Source organism: Budorcas taxicolor, chromosome 25 (assembly GCF_023091745.1).
Source record: "Budorcas taxicolor isolate Tak-1 chromosome 25, Takin1.1, whole genome shotgun sequence".
Classification (NCBI taxonomy): Eukaryota; Metazoa; Chordata; class Mammalia; order Artiodactyla; family Bovidae; genus Budorcas; species Budorcas taxicolor.
Genome location: NC_068934.1, coordinates 27,155,864 through 27,182,852, shown reverse-complemented (window position 1 = coordinate 27,182,852; position 26,989 = coordinate 27,155,864). Strand labels below are relative to the sequence as shown.

Here is a 26,989-nt window from a genome sequence, read left to right as displayed (position 1 = left end):
TAATCCCGGAGCAACTATTAAGGTAATAACTCAAACAAAATAGTGAAAAACTCATTAAATAAATCAAAATTCTATTTCATAAAGTCAATTTTTAAAAGTGAAGGAGAAATAGAGGAACAAAAAAGACAGAATGAAGCATAGAAAACAAAAAACAGGTAAAATAGCAAATATAAATCCAACTATATCTATATTAACATTAAAATGTGAATGAATTAAAATTCAATCAAAAGACAGAGATCATCAAACTGGAGCAGAAAAAACTTTTCCTAATACATTCTGTCTACAGGAGACACACTTTAGATTCAAAGATACAAACAGAAAGGAAACAAATGCATAGAAAAAGGGATATCATGCAAACAGCAACAGCAAGGGAGTTGAAGTGGTTAGACTAACAGACAAAATAGACTTTAAAACACAAAATGTTACTAGAGATAAAAAGGAATATTTTACAATGATAAAAGGCTTAATCTTCTAAGAAGATAGTACAATCATAAATACACATGTATTTAATAATATATAGTGACCTCAGAATCTATAGGAACTAGGGACATTCAGACACATAAGATAAGAAATGGGGGCGGGGGGAAATGAACCTGCTACAACATGGATGAACCTTGAAAACATTATGCTAAGTTAAACAAATCAGTCACAGAAAACACATTTTATGTGATTCTATTTATATCAAATGTCCAGAACAGGCAAACCTATAGTTATAGAAAGTAGATTAATGGTTGCTTAGAGCTGAAATTGATGGAGGTAATGAGAAGGTGATCTGTAAAAGGTATATGATATCTTTTTGTGATGATAAAAATGTTCTAAAAATTGACCATGATGATGGTGGACACTCTGTGAATATACTAAAAAATACACTGACTCCTATAATTTAAATGAGTGAATTCTCAGCATATGAAATATATCACAATAAAACTGGTTAAAAATTGTGGCAATGGAAAAGTTTGGATACACTCTTGAAATAAACAAGGATTATATACATATATATATAATATGATTTCAAATTTATAAATACACATATGTAGATAGATATATGGATCACATAGGATTTTAGAAAATTTAGTTCTAATTTAGTCACTCATTAAAGAGATAGCAGAAATGTCAGAATGTTAATGGTGATTATTATTTAGGTGGTAGGGTTAATTTGTAATTTCTAGTCACTTTATTTTTTACGGTTTTCCTATTTTCTTCAAATCTATTTATTTTCAAAAGAAAAAAAAATGATTACTATTTTTGAGGGTCCAGGAATTCTGGAAGTCAAACTCCATCTTTGATTTAATGTAGAAAATCTGCATTCATACTACAGAATTCAAAGCATGGTCATAAAGAGCAGATACACCGACCTAAGTCTAGAGAATCGATGAAAATATCTGTCACTAGATAGATTAGCACATTTCTGGTTTCTGAAACATAACTGAATTTCTTTATATCAGACTTAAGTACATAACAGTCATCACAGCATAGATGACAAAGTGATAAATTTAATGGAATGAATTGAGTAGACAACGGATTTCTTTTTGGAAAAATGAAAACTACTCCATGCAAATTGAAAAGAAGTTGCTGGAAGAGTAAGCACGTGTGCTCTAATTATGACAATACAGAGGCAACATTATTAGCACAAAGTTAAAACCCTTGCATTCACATCCTAGCTCAGCAAATTTCTATCTCTGAGACACTGCAGGAGTGCCTTAACCTCTCAGTGCGTTAATACACTCCTCTGTATACTGGGATAATAACATCTACTCTATATGAAAATTCTCATAATAACATATGTCAGTGTTTATAAAGTGCATAGCATAGTACCTGGCACATGGTAAGTGCCACAGAGATTTTCTTGAATACAAATTTATATAAATATATACATGTTAATGACAAAAAAAATCCATTCAACCTATTTATCCCAGATGCCACTTAGCCATTCACCCCAGCTGGTTTCAGAGACCACATGCCCCATATAAAGGCAAGGCAAATCTGTAAGCACAGATAATGACATAGTACTTTATGGTCCACAAGTATGTACTCGGATTAGTGCTTTTCTCAGAGCCAACTTCATATCCTTGTTTCTCAAGCTGTATATCAAAGGATTCAGGGAAGGGTTAACAATATTATTGAACAACGGAACCACAGAATCCAGCCAAGGGCTGGAGGCAGGCCGGAGATAAATGAGGATCACAGGTCCATAGAAGAGCAGGACAGAAGTCAGGTGGGCACTGCAGGTGGAGAAGGCCCTGTGCCTCCCTTCTGAGGAGCTGATTCTCAATATAGAGATAACAATGCGAGTATAAGAAGTGAGGACAAGAAGGAAACACAGGAGTGCCACAACACCTACGTTGGTGACACTCACCCTGTGAGCTAGAGAGGTGTCTGCACAGGCCAGGGACAGCACCACCGGGATGTCACAGAAGAAATTGCCCACCTCCTTGGGGCCACAGTAAGGTAACTTAAACACAAGAAATGTGAGGACAGACGCATGCACACTGCTCCCCATCCAGGTGCCCAGAGTCAAGATGGCACACACCCTGGGGTTCATGATGGCCGTGTACCGCAAGGGGTGACAGATGGCGGCAAAGCGGTCATAGGCCATCACAGTGTACAGGAAACACTCCGTGCAGCCCAGGAAGTGATAAAAGAAGAGCTGGCAGGCGCAGCCCTGGTAAGAGATAGTCCGGCTTTGCCCCAGTAGGTAGAGCATCATTTTGGGGGAACTCACAGAAGGGAAAAAGATGTCAAACACTGACAGGTTGCCCAGGAAGAAATACATGGGGGTGTGGAGGTTGGAGGAAGTGAGGGTGGCCAGGAGAATGAGCAGGTTCCCCACAAGAGTGAGCAGATAGAAGGCGAGGAAGAAGACAAAGAGCACGTGTTCCAGCCCCTGTGTGTGAGGGATTCCCATGAGGAGGAACTCGGTTACTGGAGTGTGATTCCTCATCTTCACATCTAGTCACACCTGGAAGGTCAGACAGTGGTCTCACTGAGATGGGCTTTTCCCAAAACAGTAACACCTGCACAAGACCCAGGGGAAAGGGATAACATCTATATACTATACATAAAAAACTTCTAGATGGGAGTCAGTCCAGTCCTTACTAATTAATAAGTGACATTCAGCCATTGTTTCCTCAGAAAAATAAGAGATGACACAACAGGCAGAATAGACTAGAAAGCAGAGAATAAATCTTACACTTGGATTTATCTGAGTTTCAATTCCAAATCTACTCCCCACTCTGTAACCCTGGAAAATTTTGAAAAATAATCTCTAAATCTCCTCTGTGTCCATGTTCATGGTATAATATATCTTATGATTCTTATGAGAATTAAAGCTTTAATGTATATATATAAAGTCCCCTGTGTAATGACTGCTCTTACTCACTCTTGTTTAAAAATTCACTCAAGATGCTAATATTCTGATATAATGCACTTTTACTCCACATGGAGTTTCTCTTCGGCTGACCTGCACCTACAGGAGTTTGGAATCACCTATTGATTAAAATGATTCACAGAAATGTTTTCTGTATCATCAACAGAAACAATGGAAAACTAAAAACTGTCTGGTAGGAATACATTGAGACAAGATGGAAATGATAATACTTAATCAGGAAAACAGGCACTTAGCAATAATAAAAACAGCTATCTTATTTCAATGTAACATTCAGTCTCTCAATAGAAATTATGTCTGCAATATGACAACAAATGCCATCCCGATGAAGGTTTTTAAGGTTCAGCATCATTAATTAGGGGATATCTAAAGAAAATCCATGAAATCTGCAAAGCCAATATTAGTCCAAACTCAGACCTAATTCCCATCTTCTCTCACCTGCCTATGGTATGTATAGCCCATCAGATGAGGAGAAGAGAGTGCTCTAGAAAGAAGGCACCTACAGGTGGAAGGGAAAGAGTGGACGTGGGCTGGAATCCAGGCTCCACATCCACCCTCCTGTTTCCTTTAATTTAGGTGCTGTGGAACATGACAGCTGGGCTCTGAAACCAGAGAAGTTGAAGACGCCTCTTTATCACATTCAGTCACTCAGGCCAACAGTGAGTCTGGTCCCTGATAAAAGGAGAGGCATCCATTTCCTGAAGAAAGAATAGATATCTTGTGTGTTCCTTTGGGACCCACTCCCCATGTGGGATGTCTGTATAACAGAGGGAGCAATTAGAGTGGAGACTTTCTGCTCCTTCCTTCTGCCCACTGTCTCTATCTCATTAATTCTTAGATGAAAATGTAATTACCTTAAAAAGTGAGGAAAATGTTAGTCACTCAGTCATGTCTGACTCTTTGCAACCCCATGGACTGTAGCCCCTCAGGCTCTTCTGTCCATGGGATTCTCCAAGCAAGAATACTGGAGTGGGTTGCTATTTGCTTCTCCAGGGGATCTTCCTCAACCAGGGATCAAACCCTGGTCTCACACATTGCAGACAGATTCTTTACCGTCTGAGGCACCAAAAGCATTTACTTATTTTCAGTTCTCAAATCCCTTAGATTAACAATAACACGGGCATTTTTATCTAGTGGAAAGCCATCCATTGAATTCAGATTTTTGAAATTTCCCAGTGATCTTGTGTTTGGAAGAAATAGGTTTAAGAAAAAAGCTGAGGATTAGGAAAGGAACTTATAGAAATGAGGCAACAATTCCATTTGGTGTTAACAAAACTGCTTTTTTCTATAATTAGTTGTATAGTTCCCCGATATCACTTTCTCAACTGCTTCAATTAATATCTTATCCTTTTCTAAAGACTCTGTTCTTCATTTTCATTTTCAAGATCACTACTAGTCTTTCTATTAGCATTCTTTACGGTGGGTGTGTGCATGCCAAGTCGCTTCAGTCGTGTTTGACTCTTTGTGAACCCATGGACAGACTGTCCATGGGATTTTCCAGGCAAGAATACTGCAGTGGTTGCCATGCCCTCCTCCAGGGCATCTTTCCAACCCCAGAATTGAACCCATGTCTCATCTCTCCTGCATTGGCCAGCAGTTTCTTTACCACTGGTCCCACGTGGGAAGCCCTTAACTACTGTAACTAGGTTCAATTTATTTTATAAGAATCAGTCTACTGACTGCTGTGTAGACAAAGGATCAGAACAGACAAAGGTAGAATTAGGTAGGACTGTGAGCACGCTGGGCTTCCCTGGTAGCTCAATGGTAAAGATTCCGACTGCAATGCAGGAGCCACAGGAGACACAGATTCAATCCCTGGGTCGGGAAGATCCCCTGGAGAAGGAAATGGCATCCCACTCCAGTGTTCTCGCCTGGAGAATCCTCATGGATTGAGGAGCCTGGTGGGCTACGGTCCATGGAGTAGCAAAGAGATGGACATAACTGAAGCGACTTAGCATTCACGTGAGCATGTTATTTTTAATGGCCATTCAGAGAAAGAAATGGCAACCCACTCCAGTATTCTTGCCTGGAGAATCCTGTGGAGAGAGGAGCCTGGTGGGCTGCTGTCCATGGGGTCCCACAGAGTCGGACACGGCTGAAGCGACAGGAGCAGCAGCAGCAGCAGCAGCAGCAGTGAAACAAGCACATGGATCTATTTTAAATGTTATAGCTAAAATTCCTTTGATGTAATACAAAATGCACAAAAGTGACAATGCTTTAAGTATTTACAACATTCTAATCATTATTGTCATTTTTTCATGCTAAGGAATTCAGAAGAGTCTTCTGTCTCTCTGATTTTGAAATCACAGTTACTTACTGAGAATATCCTATTTTTTTTTTTTTTAGCCAACTCTTCAAGGACACTTTATTTCATCCTTATACCAACCATATGAGTAGACATCACTTTCTTTTTGAAGATAAAAATAAGGCTGGAAAAGTTTAAATAATTATCAAAATTTACTCCAAAAGTCAATCACAGAACTTGGATTTGAATGTCAGTGTCTGCATTTAAAACTTATGTTCATTTCTAACAAAATGAAATAAATAACTTTAGTCTTAATTTTAAAAGTAAATATATTATAGTCTTAGATTTCTACTCGTTTTCTTATTCGTTCCTTTTGTTTTCAAAATGAAGGTGATGAATCAAATCATCATAAAAGCTTAAATTTTTTTGACAAGCAATGATTTCTTTATATTTTAAAGTTTTATTGAGAAATAATTTCTATGCCATAAAATACCCACTTAAAGTTACAACTCAATGAGGATATTTTTGCAAAGAATATGTACTTACAGAGAGGTACAACAATCACCACAGGCTAATTTTAGAACTTTTCCTTCGTATTAAAAAGAAGTGTCCATTTCCAGTCATTTCCATCGATATCCCAAGCTCTAGGCAACTATTAATCTATTTTTGGTCTCTATGAATTTGCCCTTTTTGATTATGTTTTACAAGTAGTCACAAATTATGTGTTCTTTTTGTCTGGCATCTTTCACTGAATATGTTTTTGAGATTGATCTCTGCTGTTGCATGTATCAGTATTTTTTAAAGCTGCTTCATTTTGGTGAACAATATTTTATCATATGGATATTTTTATGTCCTAAACCATAAGGTAAGATTCTAACTTTATTCCTAGTACCTGCAGACCCCTAAAAGTTTATTGGTGTAACTAGAAATATTTTGCATATCTCAAAATCATCACCAAAATCCAGTGCAAACTGAATTATTTTGGAATGTTACATATTAAACAGTTCAGAATGTCAATTCTGAATTTATATATATATTATATTCACAGTTTTTATTATTTTGTTTCAGCTTATCATCTCAACTTCTTTACTGTGAAAAGCAGTGCTGTATTAGTGAAAATCAGACCAGCTCTGAAATATTTTGTAATTAATAATGTGCCCTCAGTTCAGTTCAGTTCAGTTCAGTTCAGTCACTCAGTCGTGTCCGACTCTTTGCGACCCCATGAATCGCAGCATGCCAGGCCTCCCTGTCCATCACCAACTCCTGGAGTTCACTCAGACTTACATACATTGAATCAGTGATGCCATCCAGCCATCTCATCCTCGGTCTTCCCATTCTCCTCCTGCCCCCAATCCCTCCCAGCATCAGAGTCTTTTCCAATGAGTCAACTCTTCATATGAGGTGGCCAAAGTACTGGAGTTTCAGCTGTAGCATCATTCCTTCCAAAGAAATCCCAGGCCTGATCTTCAGAATGGACTGGTTGGATCTCCTTGCAGTCCAAGGGACTCTCAAGAGTCTTCTCCAACACCACAGTTCAAAAGCATCAATTCTTCAGCGCTCAGCCTTCTTCACAGTCCATCTCTCACATCTATACATGACTACTGGAAAAACCATAGTCTTGACTAGACAGACCTTAGTCAACAAAATAATGTCTCTGCTTTTTTCAACTACCCTTTCTATTAATTATTTCACTTTGCACCTAAGTAATAACAAGAATTCTTCATGGAGTTTATGTATTTCATAATCAGTATCTCTATGATTCATTAAAACACACACATTAAGAAAAGACATAAGCCACAGTGAGCCTTATACGTACTATCTCATTTCAACTTTCAGAGGGAGGTGGGAGGGGGATTCAGGATAGGGAACACGTGTACACCCATGGCGGATTCATGTTGATGTATGGCAAAACCAAAACAATATGGTAAAGTAATTAGCCTCCAATTAAAATAAATAAATTTAAAATTTTTTTTAAAAAAAGAAATGCTGTTCTTGGCAAAATCACAAGACATTAAAGAAACAGATAACCTAATAGCCCCCAACTGTACTGTTCTTTATATTGTATTATTCCTAGATTTTCCATATCATTAATTTATTCAATAAGTATCCACAGTGAAATGCACTTGTCACCCAGACAGATTAAATTAGCTTCACAATACATTCACTTTCAAAACACTTATACATATATATACATCGCATTCATGAATTTATGAATATATGACTTATACATGAGTAAGGATATATAAATTTGCAAAGAGAAATAAAACACCATATTTACTAGAATGTGTGAGTTAGTAGGTTAACATTCTTTTCCAAACAGGAAAATTTTACATTCAAAGCAAAATATTCTCTTAGGAGACTGTTAATGAGAGCAAAGTTAAAGCAGTGTCAACTAGACGATTATAACCAAGGGTTCTCCTACTACAATAATTTGCCACACTTTTCACTGCTGCATCAGTATACCTGGCAAACAGTCTGAAATGCCTTTTTCATCTGGTATCTCTCTCCCATGGACACTAGAGGTAAAAGATACACTATCCATTTGTTCAACAGCTTTATCAAGGCACAGGCTACATATCATAAAATTCAACGCTTGTTAAAAACACAATTTAATTATTATTTTTTTAATTTATAGAGTCGTGCAAACTTTGTCAAAATTCTGATCATATCATATCCGTCACCCAAAAGTCTCCCTGGGGCCAATTTGCAATCAATTCCCATTCCCACTCCCCTCCTTCGGAAGCAAACCACTAATTTACTCTTTGTCTCTGTAAATTTGTCTTTTCTAGGCATTTCATACAAATGGAATAATACAACATGTGTTCTTTGAACCCGGCTTCTTTCCTTTAGCATAATGCTGTTGAGGTTCATCCATGCTATATCATGTAAAAATAGTTTGTAGGAGGCTTTTTCTTGCCAATAGTATTCCATAGCATGAATACATTATATTTTGTTTATCCTTTCACTAGACATTCAAGACGCTTCTACTTCTGAATATTATGAGTAACACTCCTATGAACAATCACCTGAAAATCTCCCTGTGTATCCACTTCCTTTTCATCTACTATCCAAGACTGTATATTTTTTTCTGAGATTTTGATCAAATCCGCATAATATCTTCTGATATCAGTGATAAGCCTCATAAAATCAAACTAAACTGTAGAATGTATTTGTAGACATCCAATCTCACCCCTCAAATGTTTATTCTCAATACTTCTATTTCAAGCGATGCTATTTTCCCAAGTCTTATTTCAGCCTACTGTGGTGCTCTATAAGCACAGTGTATGTAAGGACATATCCAATAGCTTTCAGAACTGAGGTTTTTCAAAATAATTTAAAGGCACAACAGTTCTTCGGAAATCTAAATATCTCTCTTCAAAATGGTAGCTATCACTGTGTTGAAAGTTAAGGTGCTCCCTACTCTTCCCCTATATTACTTTTCATACTACAGCAGCAGATGTGGGAGGGCACCTCCATGCCTACTGTGTTTGCTAACAATTGGACTCTCGTGCCACTGTGTGGTTTAAGAACTGATAATCCATCTACTGCTAGTGTAGGATATATGACCCATGTCAACATAGAAGAAATAGGAAAATCTAAAATAAATGTTTGAGGGAAAATTCTAGAGAAAGAACAAAAGAGATACCAATGGTATTCACTGGGTGGGAGTGGGGAGGGGTGAAGAAACATTATTGGGCCACAGATCTAAGCTTTCAAAAAAAATGCTACAGGATCTTCCTCGTGGCACAGTTGTAGGGTCCACTTGCCAATGCACGAGACACAGGTTCGATCCCTGGCCCAGGAAGATTCCACATGCTGCACAGCAGCTGAGCTTGTGGGCCACAACTGAAAATGATCCAAACACATTCTGTCTATAGGAGACACAGTTCAGAATAGAAAGATATAAATAAAAATAAAATAAAATCATAGAAAAAGAGATGTCCATCACCAACTCCCGGAGTTCACTCAAACACATCCATCGAGTCGGTGATGCCATCCAGCCATCTCATCCTCTGTTGTTCCCTTCTCCAAAGAGAATTTTATCTCTTCTCATTCTCCAAATTGATTTAGTACACAAGAATTGGACCTCCAACTGGAATTTAGGGAGTTATAACTCAAGTCTTTGGTGATATACTGTTTTGTTTATATCTCATTTATGGGGAAAGAAGGATCCTTTGACCCTTCAAAAGCAGACATAAAAACCTATCAGTTCCTATCTTCATTTGCTGTTTCAGTGGGGGGGTCTCTATTTAAGGGTTACTTCAAATGTTCACTTAGCTTTTCAAGAATATTGAAATCCATGAACTGTAGGCTTTAAAATGATATTATGGAATATGAATTACATATTTACTCTTTAATTAATAGTTATAAGTTTTTGAAGAATGCTTAAAACTGTATATGATTGAAACTATAATAAACTAAACTATCTACAAAAGGATGGAGGATGAAAAAAAGAGAAAAGAAAAAGAGATGCCATGCTAACATCCACCACAGGGAAACTGAAGTGGCAGGACTAATAGACAAAACAGACTTTAAAACAAAAAATGTTACTAGAGATACAAGGGAACATTTTATAATGATTAAAGGGTTGATCTATTATGAAAATAGAACAATTATAAACATATATGTATTTAATAACATGTAGTGACCTTAGAAAACCAAAGTGAAATTCAGGCTACATAAGAAGTTCATGGTTCAGTGAAAAAGACTCCATCTGCCAATGCAGGAGACGTGGGATCTATCCCTGGGTTTGGAAGATGGCCTGGAAGAGGAAATGGCAACCCAATCCCATATTCTTGCCCACGAAATCCCATGGACAGAGGAGCCTGGCAGGCTACAGTTCATGGGGTCGCAAAAGAGTCAAACACGACTTAGCAACTAAACAACAACAAAGATAAGAAGTGGAAAAAAAAAAACCAGAACCTACTACTACATGTTTGAATCTTGAAAACATTATGCTAAGTTAAGAAGACTGTCACAAAAAAAATAAGTATTATATGATTCTGTTTATATAAAATCTCAAAAGCAAGCAAATCTGTAAATACAGAAAGTAGATTAAGTTGCTTACAGCCAAAGGTGATGGGGTAATAAGAAGATGTTAGCTACAAAGTATAAGATATCTTTTTCTGATGATAAAAATGTTCTAAAATTGGCCATAGTGATGGTTGCACAGATCTGTGAATATAATTTAAAAAAAAAAAAAGCATTGACTTGTACACTTTAAATGGGTGAACTATTTGGGACATGAATTATCTCAGTAAAATTAGTTTAAAAATTGTGGCAATTGAAATTGCTTGATACACTATTAAAATAAGGAAATATATATATGTGTGTATATATATATATAACTACAACTGTATAAATATGCATATGTAGATATGTATATTCATGATGTACATTTAGATTACATAATTATAAACAGGAAGTCAGAAATTTTAGTTTAAATTTAGTCATTAATGAGAGAGAGAGGAGAACTGTCAGCACGTTAATGGTGATTATCATTTGTGTGGTATGATTAATTTGTAGTTTCTAGTCACTTTAGTTTTTTACAGATTTCCTATTTTCTTCAAACCTATTTATTTACATGAGGAAAAAGATTATTATCTCTAAAGTGCTAGGAATTTTGGAACTCAAACTCAGTCTTTGATTTAATGGAAGAAAATCTGCAATCACTGTTACAGAATTAAAACTACTGTTGTTAAGAACAGATACTGCCCTAAGACTAGAGGATCTATGAAACATATACTAATAGATATGTGGATATCATCTGGTTTCTGAAATGTAACCTAAATTCTTTATATCAGACTCAGGTATATAACACTCCTCACAACATAGAAAAAAGAGCAATGGAAACTAATGGAATGGAATAAACTGAATAGACTACAGATGTTTTTTTTCTGGAAAATTGGAGAATACTCCATGTAAGTTGAAAACAAGTTCCTGGAAAAGTGGGCATTTGTGCTATACTTCTGACAATGCAAAGCTTTCCAGGTGGCACAGTGGTAAAGAATCCTCCTGCCAATGTAAGAGGTGCAACAGACCCGGGATCAATCCCTGGGTTGGGAAGATCCCCTGGAGTAGGAAACTGAAACCCACTCCAGCATTCTTTCCTGGAAACTTCCATGGATAGAAAAACCTGGCAGGCTACAGTCCATGGGGTTGCAAAGAGTCAGACATGACAGGATACCCACACACATGCTTCTGACAATACAGAGGAAGCATTATTAGCACAAAATTAAAACTCTAGCAGTCACAGTCCTACCTCAGCAACCTTCTATCTCTGTGACACTGCGAAAGTCTCTTAACCTTCCGGTGCCTTAATATCCTCCTCTGTAAATTGGGATGATAATATCTACTCCATGTGATAATTATCATAATATCATATGTCAGTACTTATAAAGTGCATAGAATAGTGCTTGGCCCATGGTAAGTGCTGTAAAAGATTTTGCTCAATAAAAATTATATAAATATATACATGCTAATCACAAAAAAAATCCATTCAAATTGTTTAGCAGTCACAGCAATGCTAAGAGACTAGTCATCCCTGATAAATACAAGGCAAATTTATAATCACAGGTACTGACAGAAAAGCTTACACTCCACAGATGTGTACTCCCTGGATTAGTGCTTTTCTCAGAGCCAACTTCACATCCTTGTTTCTCAAGCTGTATATCAAAGGGTTCAGGGAAGGGTTAACAACATTATTCAACACTTGAACCATAGAATCCAGCCAAGTGCTGGAGGCAGGCCGGAGATAAATGAGGACCACGGGTCCATAGAAGAGCAGGAAGGAAGAGCAGGGCACTGCAGGTGGAGAAGGCTCTGTGCCTCCCTTCTGAGGAGCTGATTCTCAATATAGAGATAATGATGCGAGTATAAGAAGTGAGGACAAGAAGGAAACACAGGAGTGCCACAACACCTACGTTGCTAAAACTCACTGTTTGAGCTAGAGAGGTGTCTGCACAGGCCAAGGGCAGCACCACCGGGATGTCACAGAAGAAATTGCCCACCTCCTTGGGGCCACAGTAGGGTAACTTAAACACAAGAAATGTGAGGACAGACGCATGCACACTGCTCCCCATCCAGGTGCTCAGAGTCAAGATGGCACACACCCTGGGGTTCATGATGGCCGTGTACTGCAAGGGGTGGCAGATGGCGGCAAAGCGGTCATAGGCCATCACAGTGTACAGGAAACATTCTGTGCAGCCCAGGAAGTGATAAAAGAAGAGCTGGCAGGCGCAGCCCTGGTAAGAGATGGTCCGGCTTTGCCCCGGTAGGTAGAGCATCATTTTGGGGGAACTCACGGAAGGGAAAAAGACGTCAAACACTGAGAGGTTGCCCAGGAAGATGTGGGTGTGGAGGTTGGAGGAAGTGAGGGTGGCCAGGAGAATGAGCAGGTTCCCCACAAGAGTGAGCAGGTAGAAGGCGAGGAAGAAGACAAAGAGCGCGTGTTCCAGCCCCTGTGTGTGAGGGATTCCCGTGAGGAGGAACTTGGTTACTGGAGTGTGATTCCTCATCTTCACACCTAGTCACACCTGGAAGGTCGGACAGTGGTCTCACTGAGATGGGCTTTCCCCAAAACAGTAATACCTGCACAAGACCCACGGGAAAGGGATAATATCTATGTATTATACATAAAAAACTTCTAGATGGGAATCAGTCCAGTCCTTACTAATTAATGAATGACATTCAGCCATTATTCATCTGTATCTGCTGAAGGATAATAGCTAGCACAAGAGAAATAGAGCAGAGGGTACGAGATAAATCCTGCCTCAGATTTATCTGAATTTAAATGCCCAATCTAATTCCCATTCAGTGATTTTCTACACTCGTGGCAGATTCATGTCAATGTGTGGCAAAACCAATACAGTATTGTAAAGTAAAATAAAGTAAAAATAAAAATTAAAAAATAAATAAATAAATAACAAATCTCCATATATCCTCAGTATCTGGGTTAATAGTTTAATAATATCTTATGATTCTAAGATTTAATAATATGATTCTACTTTGGCCCCGTGATATGAAGAACTGACTCTGATGCTGGGAAAGATTGAAGGCAGGAGGAGAAGGGGATGACAGAGGATGACATGGTTGGATGGCACCACCAACTCGATGGACATGAGTTTGAGCAAACTCCAGGATTTGGTGATGGACAAGGAAGCCTGGCATGCTGCAGTCCATTGGGTCGCAAAGAGTCAGACATGACTGAGCAACTGAACTTGATTCTAATGAGGGATAATGCTTTAATATATATAAAACCCCTAATGTAATACTGCAAATTCCTATCTTCATTAAAAAAATTCCCTCAAGGTACTGAATTCTGATTTCAATGCTCCTTTACTGCACACAGCATTTGACTTAGGCTGATCTGCCCCTGCAACACTTTGGAATCATCTATTGATGTCATCGATTCACAAAAATGCTTTCTCCATCGTCAACTCGAAAAATCGACAACTAAGAACCATCTAGTGGAAATACAGTGAAACACAATGGAAATGATAATACTTAATTCAGGAAAAAGCAACAGGCAGTTAGCAATAATAAAAACAACTATCTCCTCTCAGTGTCACAGTCAGTCTCTCAATAGAAATTGTGTCTGCAATATGACAATGTATGCCATCCCGATGAAGGTTTTTAAGACTCAGCGTCATTAACTAGGAAATATCTTAAGAAAACCCATGGAGTCAGCTAAGTCTATGTTTAGTCCAAACTCCAATAGAGCCAATTTCCATCTTATCTCCCATGCCTATGGTGTGTATAACCCATCAGATGAGGAGAGAGCGTTCCAGAACGAAGGCACCTACAGATGGAAGGGAAAGAGGCAACATGGGCTGGAATCTGGGCTCCACATGCACCCTCCTGCTTTCTTTCCTTTCTTTCCTTCAGAGCCTGGAACAGAAGGTCAGGCTCTGAAACCAGAGAAGCTGAATGCACCTCTTAGATTAAGTCACTCAGACCTGAAAATCCAGACCAACAGTGCCTGTGTTCCTTGGGAAAAGGAGTGGCATTCATTCCCTGAAGAGTGAATAGATGTTTTGAGCATTCCTTCGAGACTTTCTCCCCATGTGGGATGTCTGTAGAACAGGGGGAGCAATTAGACTGGAGACTTTCCCCTCCTTCCTTCTTCTCCTCACTGTTTCTACTTCATTAAATCTTAGACTAAAATATAATTATGTAAAAGCATTTATTTATTTTCAATATGTATCTATGCTCCACATTTTGATTATCTATTTGTCATTAATGGGCAAAAATAGCTTCCACCTCCTACCTATTGTGAATAATTCTAACATGAACACACTATAAGTATGAATATTCAGGACTCTTGGATGTATACTCAGAAGTAAAATTAGTGAATCATAGGGTAATTTTATTTCCAAATTTACTGAGAAATCACCATACTACTTTCCATAGACAGTGTACCATTTTGCAATTCCTACCAATGGTGCACAATGTTTCCAAGTTTTCCACATCTCTTTTCTATTTTGCTTTTTTCCCCAGTAAGAGCTATTCTAATGGGTGTAGGTGATATCGCAAAGTGAATTTTATTTGCATCTCCCTAACAATGAAGTGACTTAGCAGCAGCAGCAACAATTACAATAAACTGTAATTTATTAATTAATTCTGAAAGAGATGGAAATACCAGACCACCTGATCTGCCTCTTGAGAAACATATATGCAGGTCAGGAAGCAACAGTTAGAACTGGACATGGAACAAAAGACTGGTTCCAAATAGGAAAAAGAGTACATCAATGCTGTATACTGTCACCCTGCTTATTTATATACAGAGTAGATCATGAGAAACGCTGGGCTGGCAGAAGCACAAGCTGGAATCAAGATTGCTGGGAGAAATATCAGTAACCTCAGATATGCAGATGATACCATCCTTATGGCAGAAAGTGAAAAGGAACTAAAAAGCCTCTTGATGAAAATGAAAGAGGAGAGTGAAAAAGTTGGCTTAAAGCTCAACATTCAGAAAACGAAGATCATGGCATCCTGTCCCATCACTTCATGGGAAATAGATGGGGAAACAGTGTCAGACTTTATTCTTTTGGTCTCCGAAATCACTGCAGATGGTGATTGCAGCCATGAAATTAAAAGATGCTTACTCCTTGGAAGGAAAGTTATGACCAACCTAGATAGTATATTCAAAAGCAGAGACATTACTTTGCCAACAAAGGTCCATCTAATCAAAGCTATGGTTTTTCCATATGGATGTGAGAGTTGGACTGTGAAGAAAGCTGAGCACTGAAGAATTGATGCTTTTGAACTGTGGTGTTGGAGAAGACTCTTGAGAGTCCCTTGGACTGCAAGGAGATCCAACCAGTCCATTCTGAAGGAGATCAGCCCTGGGATTTCTTTGGAAGGAATGATGCTAAAGCTGAAACTGCAGTACTTTGGCCACCTCATGAGAAGAGTTGACTCATTGGAAAAGACTTTGATGCTGGGAGGGATTGGGGGCAAGAGGGGAAGGGGACGACAGAGGATGAGATGGCTGGATGGCACTGACTCGATGGACGTGAATCTGAGTGAACTCTGGGAGTTGGTGATGGACAGGGAGGCCTGGCCTGCTGCAATTCATGGTGTTGCAAAGATCAGACACAACTGAATGACTGAACTGAACTGAACAAGTACTGATGTCAAGCATCTTTTCATATGCTTCATGATCAATTGTATGTCTTCTTTACGGATGTCTGTTTAAGTCCTTTTCCCCCCTTTTAATCAAGTTATTTGTTTTGTTGTTGTTCTTGTTGAGGATGCTGGAATAAGATTTTAAGAACTGGTGTGTGCGTGTGTATGTGTGTGCACATGTGTTTTAAGAAAAGATTTATGTTGTGTGCTATACTAAAGTTTTAGATACAGGGAAGTTTTAAGATGTTTTAATATTTTTGCAGTGCCTGACATTACAACACTGATTACAGAGAAGCCAAGGAAAGTGGTTGGAGTTCATTCATATTTGGCTTTCTTCAACTTTAATGAGGATATGTATTTCAACTTTAATGAAAATATATATCTAAATAAGTTATGTGGTTGTTCTGTATCCCACATGTTTCATTCATGTTTCTGTTTTCATATCAATAAATTTGCAATTATATCATAATTTGAAAGGCTAAGTGATACCCATTCATTCATTCAACAAACTCACACACGGTGCTTACTAGGTCACTGGGCAATGTCCTATGGGTACAACAATGAATAAGACAAACATGATGGAAATTTGTCTTGCACAGAAAAGAAATAAAATGAACAAGTTTAAGTATTAGTGGTGATAACTATTTGTCATAATTACTATATAGGGTTTACCAGATATTATAGCATGAGGGTTCTTCCATCAGTATCCAGCATTAATAGGGCAGCAAACTAATACTAGAATTGTTTGAATCCAACATATAGTCTAGGACACACTTCCAAAGCATAGGAATAGGATTCTATATGATCTTAGCTTTTACCTGTCATGTTAGGAGGGGACATGGAATCCTCACATTGCACATCAAACCATTGTCTGCGGTGCAAATGGACTTCATTTTGTCCTTTTTGTCTCTTGCTTTTTGTAAGGGCAGCAATTTATTTTGTTTGGGGTTTTCACTTTTTGTTTTATTTTAATGGTTTCAAATGGCATGGATACTTTGGGGAGTAAAAATGGAACACAAACCTACACATCAGTAAAATGTCATAGAAAACAAGGACTCATGTGTCCATGTGATCGCCTGTAAATATTGTCCTTCTTTCTCTCTGGATTCTGAAGAAAAGTGAGAAATGATGAACAACTTGGGTATTTGGGGAGGCCAAGTTGGAAAATGTAACTTTGTGGGAGAACCAGATACGCATAGTAACTGAACCCAGTAATCAGGACATCTTCTCTTCAAACAACACTGGACAATATGGCTTTCCCAACCCTAGAGGGTAATCTGGGATGTTGTCAGTATGATACAGTAGGAAATAGTGATAGTAGGAGTTAAGAGGACTTGAGACTAAAGTTGTATTTACCCTAACTACATGTGTAATGAAGGGCAAGATACTTATTGCTATATCTCAGTGCCACCATGTACAGAGGGGTACAATGGGTTGTGGCACAGAATTAGTGGAGATAATAAGAAAGTCAATATATAAACATGACCAATGTCCCTCTATATTATACCAGCTATTTATTGAACACTATGTTTCATGAGCTCTGAAGAGAGCTCAATAAAGGCCATGTAGGATAGGCATAAATAAACACAGAATAACAAAAATACCAAATACAAAACAGAAGGAGAAAATGTAGAAAGCATTCAGAAAAAAATGACTCATCCTTTACAAGGGAACCTCAGTAAGAAGTTTGACTGACTTTTCATATGAAACAGCAGATCTCAGAAGACACAAGAACAAGTATTTAAGTACTCAAAGGAAAAAAAGCCAACCAGGATACTACTGACATTAAAAAATTATCCAAATGAATATGAAACATGAAATAAAGACATTCTTAAAAAATTAAACAGGAAAAAATTTACTCCCAGCAAATGGACCTTATGAGAACTACTAAATGAAGTCCTTCAAGCTAATAGCACTTAACTCTAGAAGTGACGAAGTGAAGTGACGTCACTCAGTCGTGCCCGACTCTTTGCAACCCCGTGGACTGTAGTTTACAAGGCTTCTCTGTCCATGGAATTTTCCAGGCAAGAGTACTGGAGTGGGTTGCCATTTCCTTCTCCAACTCTAGATGGTAATCCAAATACAAATGAAAGACAAACACCATTGGTAAAGGTGAAAGACAAACACCATTGGTATGCTATTTAAAAAGACAGTATGAATCCATATTTTCTAATTTCTGTGAACATATTTTAATACCAAATATATAAAACAATATGCATATAAAGTATTACAGGGTATGCAATATATATGAAAATGTAATATGCTTGCCAATAATAGCAAAAAATAAGGTAGATGGGAGCAAATCTGTACTGAGCAAAGAAAATGATATGATAATTCAAAACCACATAAACAAATGGAGAAAAGTAAAAGTAACAAGGTTATTATAACAAAAGCTGTAAATACATAGTTACTTTACATACATTACCCAGCTTCTTTAAAAGACATAAAATTACACAAAGCAATAATTATAACCATGCATTGTTGAAATTGTAGCATTCATAGGTGTAATATGTCTAACAATAATATCACAAGGAGAAAGCAGAAGGCAGAGAGCTAAATAGAAGTAGTGTCTCTCTGTGACTCTGGAATTAATTTAGTATTTGTCTGAAGCTTATTGTGGTAATTTAAGACATGAAACCAAGCCCTGCCTGCGGGGCAACTGAGGACGGGCGGGTTATGGTGGAGAGGCCTGACAGAATGTGGTCCACTGGAGAAGGGAATGGCAAGCCACTTCAGTATTCTTACCTTGAGAACCCCATGAACAGTAGGAAAAGGCAAAATGATAGGATACTGAAAGAGGAACTCCCCAGGTCATTAGGTGCCCAATATGCTACTGGAGATCAGTGGAGAAATAACTCCAGAAAGAATGAAGGGATGGAGCCAAAGCAAAAACAATACCCACTTGTGGATGTGACTGGTGATAGAAGCAAGGTCCGATGCTGTAAAGAGCAATATTGCATAGGAACCTGGAATGTCAGGTCCATAAATCAAGGCAAATTGGAAGTGGTCAAACAAGAGATGGCAAGGGTGAACGTCAACATTCTAGGAATCAGCGAACTAAAATGGATGGAATGGGTGAATTTAACTCAGATGACCATTACATCTACTACTGCAGGCAGGAATCCCTCAGAAGAAATGGAGTAGCCATCATGGTTAAAAAAAAGAGTCCGAAATGCAGTACTTGGACGCAATTTCAAAAACGACAGAATGATCTCTGTTTGTCTCCAAGGCAAACCATTCAATATCACAGTTATCCAAGTCTATGCCCCAACCAGCAATGCTGAAGAAACTGAAGTTGAATGGTTCTATGAAGACCTACAAGACCTTTTAGAACTAACACCCAAAAAAGATGTCCTTTTCATTATAGGGGACTGGAATGCAAAAGTAGGAAGTCAAGAAACACCTGGAGTAACAGGCAAATTTGGCCTTGGAATGTGCAATGAAGCAGGGCAAAGACTAATAGAGTTTCGCCAAGAAAATGCACTGGTCATAGCAAACACCCTCTTCTGACAACACAAGAGAAGACTCTACACATGGACATCACCAGATAGTCAACAAGAAATCAGATTGATTATATTCTTTACAGCCAAAGATGGAGAAGCTCTATACAGTCAACAAAAACAAGACCGGGAGCTGACTGTGGCTCAGATCATGAACTCCTTATTGCCAAATTCAGACTCAAATTGAAGAAAGTAGGGAAAACTGTTAGACCATTCAGGTATGACCTAAATCAAATCCCTTATGATTATACAGTGGAAGTGAGAAATAGATTTAAGGGCCTAGATCTGATAGATAGAATGCCTGATGAACTATGGAATGAGGTTCATGACATTGTACAGGAGACAGGGATCAAGACCACCCCCATGGAAAAGAAATGCAAACAAGCAAAATGGCTGTCTGGGGAGGCCTTACAAGTAGCTGTGAAAAGAAGAGAGGAGAAAAGCAAAGCAGAGGAAAGATATAAGCATCTGAATGCAGAGTTCCAAAGAATAGCAAGAGATAAGAAAGCCTTCTTCAGTGATCAATGCAAAGAAATAGAGGAAAACAACAGAATGGGAAAGACTAGAGATCTCTTTAAGAAAATTAGAGATACCAAGGGAACATTTCATGCAAAGATGGGCTCGATAAAGGACAGAAATGGTATGGACCTAACAGAAGCAGAAGATATTAAGAAGAGGTAGCAAGAATACACAGAAGAACTGTACAAAAAAGATCTTCACGACCCAGATAATCATGATGATGTGATCACTAATCCAGAGCCAGACATCTTAAAATGTGAAGTTAAGTGGGCCTTAGGAAGCAGCACTACGAACAAAGCTAGTGGAGGTGATGGAATTCCAGTTGAGCTGTTTCAAATCCTGAAAGATGATGCTGTGAAAGTGCTGCACTCAATATGCCAGCAAATTTGCCAGCAGTTGCCACAGGACTGGAAAAGGTCAGTTTTCAATTCAATTCCAAAGAAAGGCAATGCCAAAGAATGCTCAAACTACTGCACAATTGCACTCATCTCACATGCTAGTAAAGTAATGCTCAAAATTCTCCAAGCCAGACTTCAGCAATACGTGAACCGTGAACTCCCTGATGTTCAAGCTGGTTTTAGAAAAGGCAGAGGATCCAGAGATCAAATTGCCAACATCCGCTGGATCATGGAAAAAGCAAGAGAGTGCCAGAAAAACATCTATTTCTGCTTTATTGACTATGCCAAAGCCTTTGACTGTGTGGGTCACAATAAACTGTGGAAAATTCTGAAAGAGATGGGAATACCAGACCACCTGACCTGCCTCTTGAGAAATCTGTATGCAGGTCAGGAAGCAACAGTTAGAACAGGACATGGAACAACAGACTGGTTCCAAATAGGAAAAGGAGTACGTCAAGGCTGTATATTGTCACCCTACTTATTTAACTTATATGCAGAGTACATCATGAGAAACGCTGGGCTGGAAGAAGCACAAGCTGGAATCAAGGTTGCCGGGAGAAATATCAATAACCTCAGATATGCAGATGACACCACCCTTATGGCAGAAAGTGAACAGGGACTAAAAAGCCTCTTGATGAAAGTGAAAGAGGAGAGTGAAAAAGTTGGCTTAAAGCTCACCATTCAGAAAACGAAGATCATGGCATCCTGTCCCATCACTTCATGGGAAATAGATGGAGAAACAGTAGAAACAGTGTCAGACTTTATTTTTGGGGACTCCAAAATCACTGCAGATGGTGATTGCAGCCATGAAATTAAAAGACACTTACTCCTTGGAAGAATAATTATGACCAACCTAGATAGTATATTCAAAAGCAGAGACATTACTCTGCCATAAGGTCCATCTAGTCCAGGCTATGGTTTTTCCTGTGGTCATGTATGGATGTGAGAGTTGGACTGTGAAGAAGGCTGAGCACTGAAGAATTGATGCTTTTGAACTGTGGTGTTGGAGAAGACTCTTGAGGGTCCCTTGGACTGCAAGGAGATCCAACCTGTCCATTCTGAAGGAGATCAACCCTGGGATTTCTTTGGAAGGAATGATGCTAAAGCTGAAGCTCCAGTACTTTGGCCACCTCATGCTAAGAGTTGACTCATTGGAAAAGACTCTGATGCTGGGAGAGATTGGGGGCAGGAGGAGAAGGGGACGACCGAGGATGAGATGGCTGGATGGCATCACAGACTGGATGGACGTGAGTCTGAGTGAACTGCGGAAGTTGGTGATGGACAGGGAGGCCTAGAATGCTGTGATTCATGGGGTGGCAAAGAGTCGGACACGACTGAGCAACTGAACTGAACCGAACTGAAGACATAACATGGTAAGCCCTAGAGCAACTATTAAGGTAATAATTCAAACAATATAGTTTAAAACTCCTTAAAGAAATTTAAAATGCTAAAAATATTAATTAAATTAACTTTTAAAGGAGAAATAAAAGAACAATAAAAGACATGGAATGACACATATAGAAAGCAAAAAGTAAACATGTGATATTTACATATCACATGTAAATCCAATTATATCTATTTTAACATTAAATGTGAATGGATTAAAATTCAATCAAAAGGCAGAGATCATTGAACTGGACCATAAAAGTGATCCAAACGCATTCTGTCTATAGGAGACACATTTTAGATTCTAAGACAAAAACAGGAGACTTCCCAAGTGGTCCAGTGGCTAAGACTCTGAGCTCTCAATGCAGGGGGTCTGGTTTCACATCCGTGGTCAGGGAACTAGATCTCACATGCTGCAACTAAGAACCAGGGCAGCCAAATAAATTAATTAAAAATAAATACTTTTTTTAAAAAAGTATTTAGCCTCCAATTAAAATAAATATATTTAAATTTAAAAAAATAAAAAGATACAAACAGAAGGATAATAAGAGTGTAGAGAAAGCAATGTCATGCAAATAGAAACAACGGGGGAGTTGAAGTGGTTAGATTAGTAGACAAAATAGACTTTAAAACAGAACATGTTACTAGAGATAAAAAGGAATATTTTATAATAATAAAAGGGTTAATCTGGTATAAAGACAGAACAATTGTAAATACATATGCATTTAATAACATATAGTTGCCTCAGAAATCAAGAGAACAAGAGACAGTCATATCACATATGAAGTGGGAGGAGGTGCAGAGGGACATAAATAACCTGCTACTACATGGATGAACCTTGAAAACATTATGCTAAGACAGCCATACACAAAAAAAAAACACATTTTATGTGATTCTGTTGATTAAAATGTCCAGAACAGGGACATCTATAGATACAGAAAGCAGATTAATGATAGCTTACAGTCAAACCTGACAGAGGTAATAAGAGAATGATAGCTAAATGGTATAAGATATCTTTTTGAGATGATAAAAATGTTCTAAAACACACCATGGGGATGGTTGCACATATCTGTGAATATACTAAAAAAAACACTGACTCATGTACTTTAAATGGGTGAATTATTTGGTATGTAAATTATATCTCAATAAAACTGGTTAAAAACTGTGGCAACTGAAAATGCTTGATACACTATTAAAATAAGATTGGTGGCTCAGTGTTAAAGAATCCACCTGTCAATGCAGGAGACACAAGAGACTCACTGCAGTAGAAAATGGCAATCCACTCCAGTATTCTTGCCTGAAAAATCCCATGTACTGAGGAGCCTGGTGGGCTACAGTCCATGGGGTTGAAAAGAGTCTGACATGACTGTGCAACTGAGAAGTTTATACACTTATTTATAGACATGACTGCAGCTGCTGCTGCTTAGTCACTTCAGTCGTGTCCGACTCTGTGTGACTCTAAGAAGTGCAGACTGCCAGGCTCCTCCGTCTGTGGGATTCTCTATGCAAGAGTACTAGAATGGGTTGCCACGCCCTCCTCCGGGGGATCTTCCCAACTCAGGGATAGAACCCGGGTCTCCTGCATTGCAGGCAGATTCTTTACCACTGAGCCACCAGGGAAGTCCCACATATGTGACTGCAACTGCATAAATACACATATGTAGATATTGGAGAAGGAAATGGCAACCCATTCCAGTGTTCTTGCCTGGAGAACCCCAGGGATGGGGGAGCCTGGTGGGCTGCCGTCTATGGGGTCGCACAGAGTCGGACACGACTGAAGCGACTTAGCAGCAGCAGCAGCAGCAGATAGGTATATAATAATAGAGATATAAAACAAATAATTATAAAGATGAAGCCAGGAAATTTAGTTCTAATTTAGTCACCAATGAGAGAGATAGAGCAAACGCCAGAATGTTAATGGTGATTATATTTCAGTGGTAGCATTAATGCATAATTTCAGGTCACTTTAATTTTCACAGTCTTCCTGTTTTCTTCAAATCTGTTTACTTATATAAGGGAAAAAAGCTGATTATATTTGAAGGTTCAGGAATTCTGCAATTCAAACTCAGTCTTAATTTAATGAAAGAAAATCTGCAGTCATTATTATAGAATTCAAATCACTTTAGTAAAGAACAGATATACTTAACTAAGATTGATGATCTATTAAAATACATGTTAGTAGATATATGGATATCACCTGGCTTCTGGAATGTAACAGAAATTCTTTATATCAAGATGAAATACATAACATTTATTAAAATATATATTAAAAAGTGATAAAATTAATGGAACAAATTTAATAGACTACAGATTTTTTTTTGGAAAATTGGAGAATACTCAATGTAAATTGAAAAGAAGTCCCTAAAAGAAGTAAGCATTTATGTTATAATTCTGACAATACAGTGGAAGCATTAGCAAAAAGTTGAAAACCTTGCATTCATGTCCTAGCTCAGTGACTTTCTATCTCTGAGACGCTGCAAAACTGTCCTAACCTCTTGGTGCCTTAATATTCTCCTCTGTAAATTGGGATAATAATATCTACTCCATGTGATAATAAAAACATGTGCCAGTACTTGTAAAGTGCATAGAATATTGCCTAGCACATGGTAAGTGCTGTAAAAGATTTTGTTGAAAAAAATTTTATATAAATATATACACACTGATCATAAAGAATTAATTCAACCTACTTGTCCCACATCGCACTTAGCAGTCACACCAACTCTAAGAGACTAGGTGCCCCAGATAAATACAAGGCAAAATTGTAAGGAGAGGTAATGACAGAAAAGCTTACACTCCTCAGGTATGTACTCCATGGATTAGTGCTTTTCTCAGAGCCAACTTCACATCCTTGTTTCTCAAGCTGTATATCAAAGGATTTAAGGAAGGGTTAACAATATTATTTAATACCTGAACCACAGAATCCAACCATGGGCTGGAGGCAGGCCGGAGATAAATGAGGACCACGGGTCCATAGAAGAGCAGGACAGAAGTCAGGTGGGCACTGCAGGTGGAGAAGGCCCTGTGCCTCCCTTCTGAGGAGCTGATTCTCAATATAGAGATAACAATGCGAGTATAAGAAGTGAGGACAAGAAGGAAACACAGGAGTGCCACAACACCTACGTTGGTGACACTCACCCTGTGAGCTAGAGAGGTGTCTGCACAGGCCAGGGACAGCACCACCGGGATGTCACAGAAGAAATTGCCCACCTCCTTGGGGCCACAGTAAGGTAACTTAAACACAAGAAATGTGAGGACAGACGCATGCACACTGCTCCCCATCCAGGTGCCCAGAGTCAAGATGGCACACACCCTGGGGTTCATGATGGCCGTGTACCGCAAGGGGTGACAGATGGCGGCAAAGCGGTCATAGGCCATCACAGTGTACAGGAAACACTCCGTGCAGCCCAGGAAGTGATAAAAGAAGAGCTGGCAGGCACAGCCCTGGTAAGAGATGGTCCGGCTTTGCCCCAGAAGGTAGAGCATCATTTTGGGGGAACTCACGGAAGGGAAAAAGATGTCAAACACTGACAGGTTGCCCAGAAAGAAATACATGGGGGTGTGGAGGTTGGAGGAAGTGAGGGTGGCCAGGAGAATGAGCAGGTTCCCCACAAGAGTGAGCAGGTAGAAGGTGAGGAAGAAGACAAAGAGTGCGTGTTCCAGCCCCTGTGTGTGAGGGATTCCCGTGAGGAGGAACTCAGTTACTGGAGTGTGATTCCTCATCTTCACATCTAGTCACACCTGGAAGGTCAGACAGTGGTCTCATTGAAATGAGCTTTCCCCAAAACAGTAATACCTGCACTAGACCCAGGGGAAAGGGATAACATCTATATACTATACATAAAAATGGAGCAGAGAATGAGAGCCCACTCCAGTATTCTTGCCCAGAGAATTCTATGGACAGAGGAGCCTGGTGGGCTGCCGTCCATGGGATCTCAAAGCATTGGACACGACTGCATGGCTGAACTGTCCCGAACTGACTCATGTGAATGATTCTCAAAAATGCTCTCACCATCATAACTGAAACAGCAGAAAACTGAAAACCATCTAGTGATAATACAGGAGAACAGAATGGAAATGATAATACTTAATGCAGGCAAAAGCATCAAGCAATTAGCAATATTAAAAACAACTATCTTCTTTCAACATAAAATTCTGTCTTTCAATAGAATTTACATCTGCAATATGACAATATGTATGGATACAGTTAAGGTTTTTAAGACTCAGCGTCATTAATTAAGGAATATCTCAAGAAAATCCATGGAGTGAGCTAAGTCAGTTTTAGCCAAAATTCTAATAGAGTCAATTCCCATCTTCACTCACCTGCCTCTAGTATGTATAACCCATCAGATGAGGAGAGAGCATTCTAGAAAGAAGGTACCTACAGATGGAAGGGAAAGAGTGGGCTTGGGCTGGAATCCAGGCCCCACATCCACCCTCCTGGTTTCCTTTCCTTTTAGATGCCATGAAACAGGAGGGCCAGGCTCTGAAACCAGAGAGGCTGAACACACCTCTTTGTCAGAGGAGTGGCATTCATTCCCTGAAGAGTGAATAGGCATTTTGGGTATTCCTTTGGGGCCATCTCCCCAAAGGAGATATCTGTAGAACAGAGGAAGCAATTAGACTGGAGACTTTCCCCTCCTTCCTCCTTCTCCCCTCCACTTCTTTACTTCACTCTATCTTATTAATTCTTAGACTAAAATGTAACTATGCTAAAGCATTTGCTTACTTTCAAATCCCTTTGATTAACAGTAACTCTTGAACACTTTTTTCCTTTAGTAGAGAGCCATCCATTAAGTTCAAATATTTGAAATTGCCCAGTGATCCTGTTTTGAAAGAACTGATTTTAAAGAAAAAGCTGGAGATTAGGAAAGTAACCACTTAGAAATGAGGCAACAATCCCATCTGGTGTTGACAAAATGTCTTTTTT

General features: G+C 38.7%; 3 protein-coding genes across 3 annotated transcripts; all 3 read right to left on the bottom strand.

The window, feature by feature from the left end:
* Window positions 1-2,011: 2,011 nt before the first annotated feature.
* On the bottom strand, window positions 2,012-2,941 carry LOC128069117 (putative olfactory receptor 10D4). The gene has a single exon (XM_052662399.1). The coding sequence runs from the start codon at window positions 2,939-2,941 to the stop codon at window positions 2,012-2,014; it is 930 nt and encodes a 309-aa protein (XP_052518359.1).
* A 9,281-nt stretch (window positions 2,942-12,222) lies between these two features.
* Window positions 12,223-13,147, bottom strand: LOC128069013 (putative olfactory receptor 10D4). The gene is given in 2 exon segments (XM_052662295.1): window positions 12,223-12,424; window positions 12,426-13,147. Coding segments are annotated over 2 exon segments (924 nt in total).
* Window positions 13,148-24,858: 11,711 nt separating this feature from the next.
* Window positions 24,859-25,782, bottom strand: LOC128069004 (putative olfactory receptor 10D4). Its single transcript, XM_052662288.1, has one exon. The coding sequence runs from the start codon at window positions 25,780-25,782 to the stop codon at window positions 24,859-24,861; it is 924 nt and encodes a 307-aa protein (XP_052518248.1).
* Window positions 25,783-26,989: the final 1,207 nt, after the last annotated feature.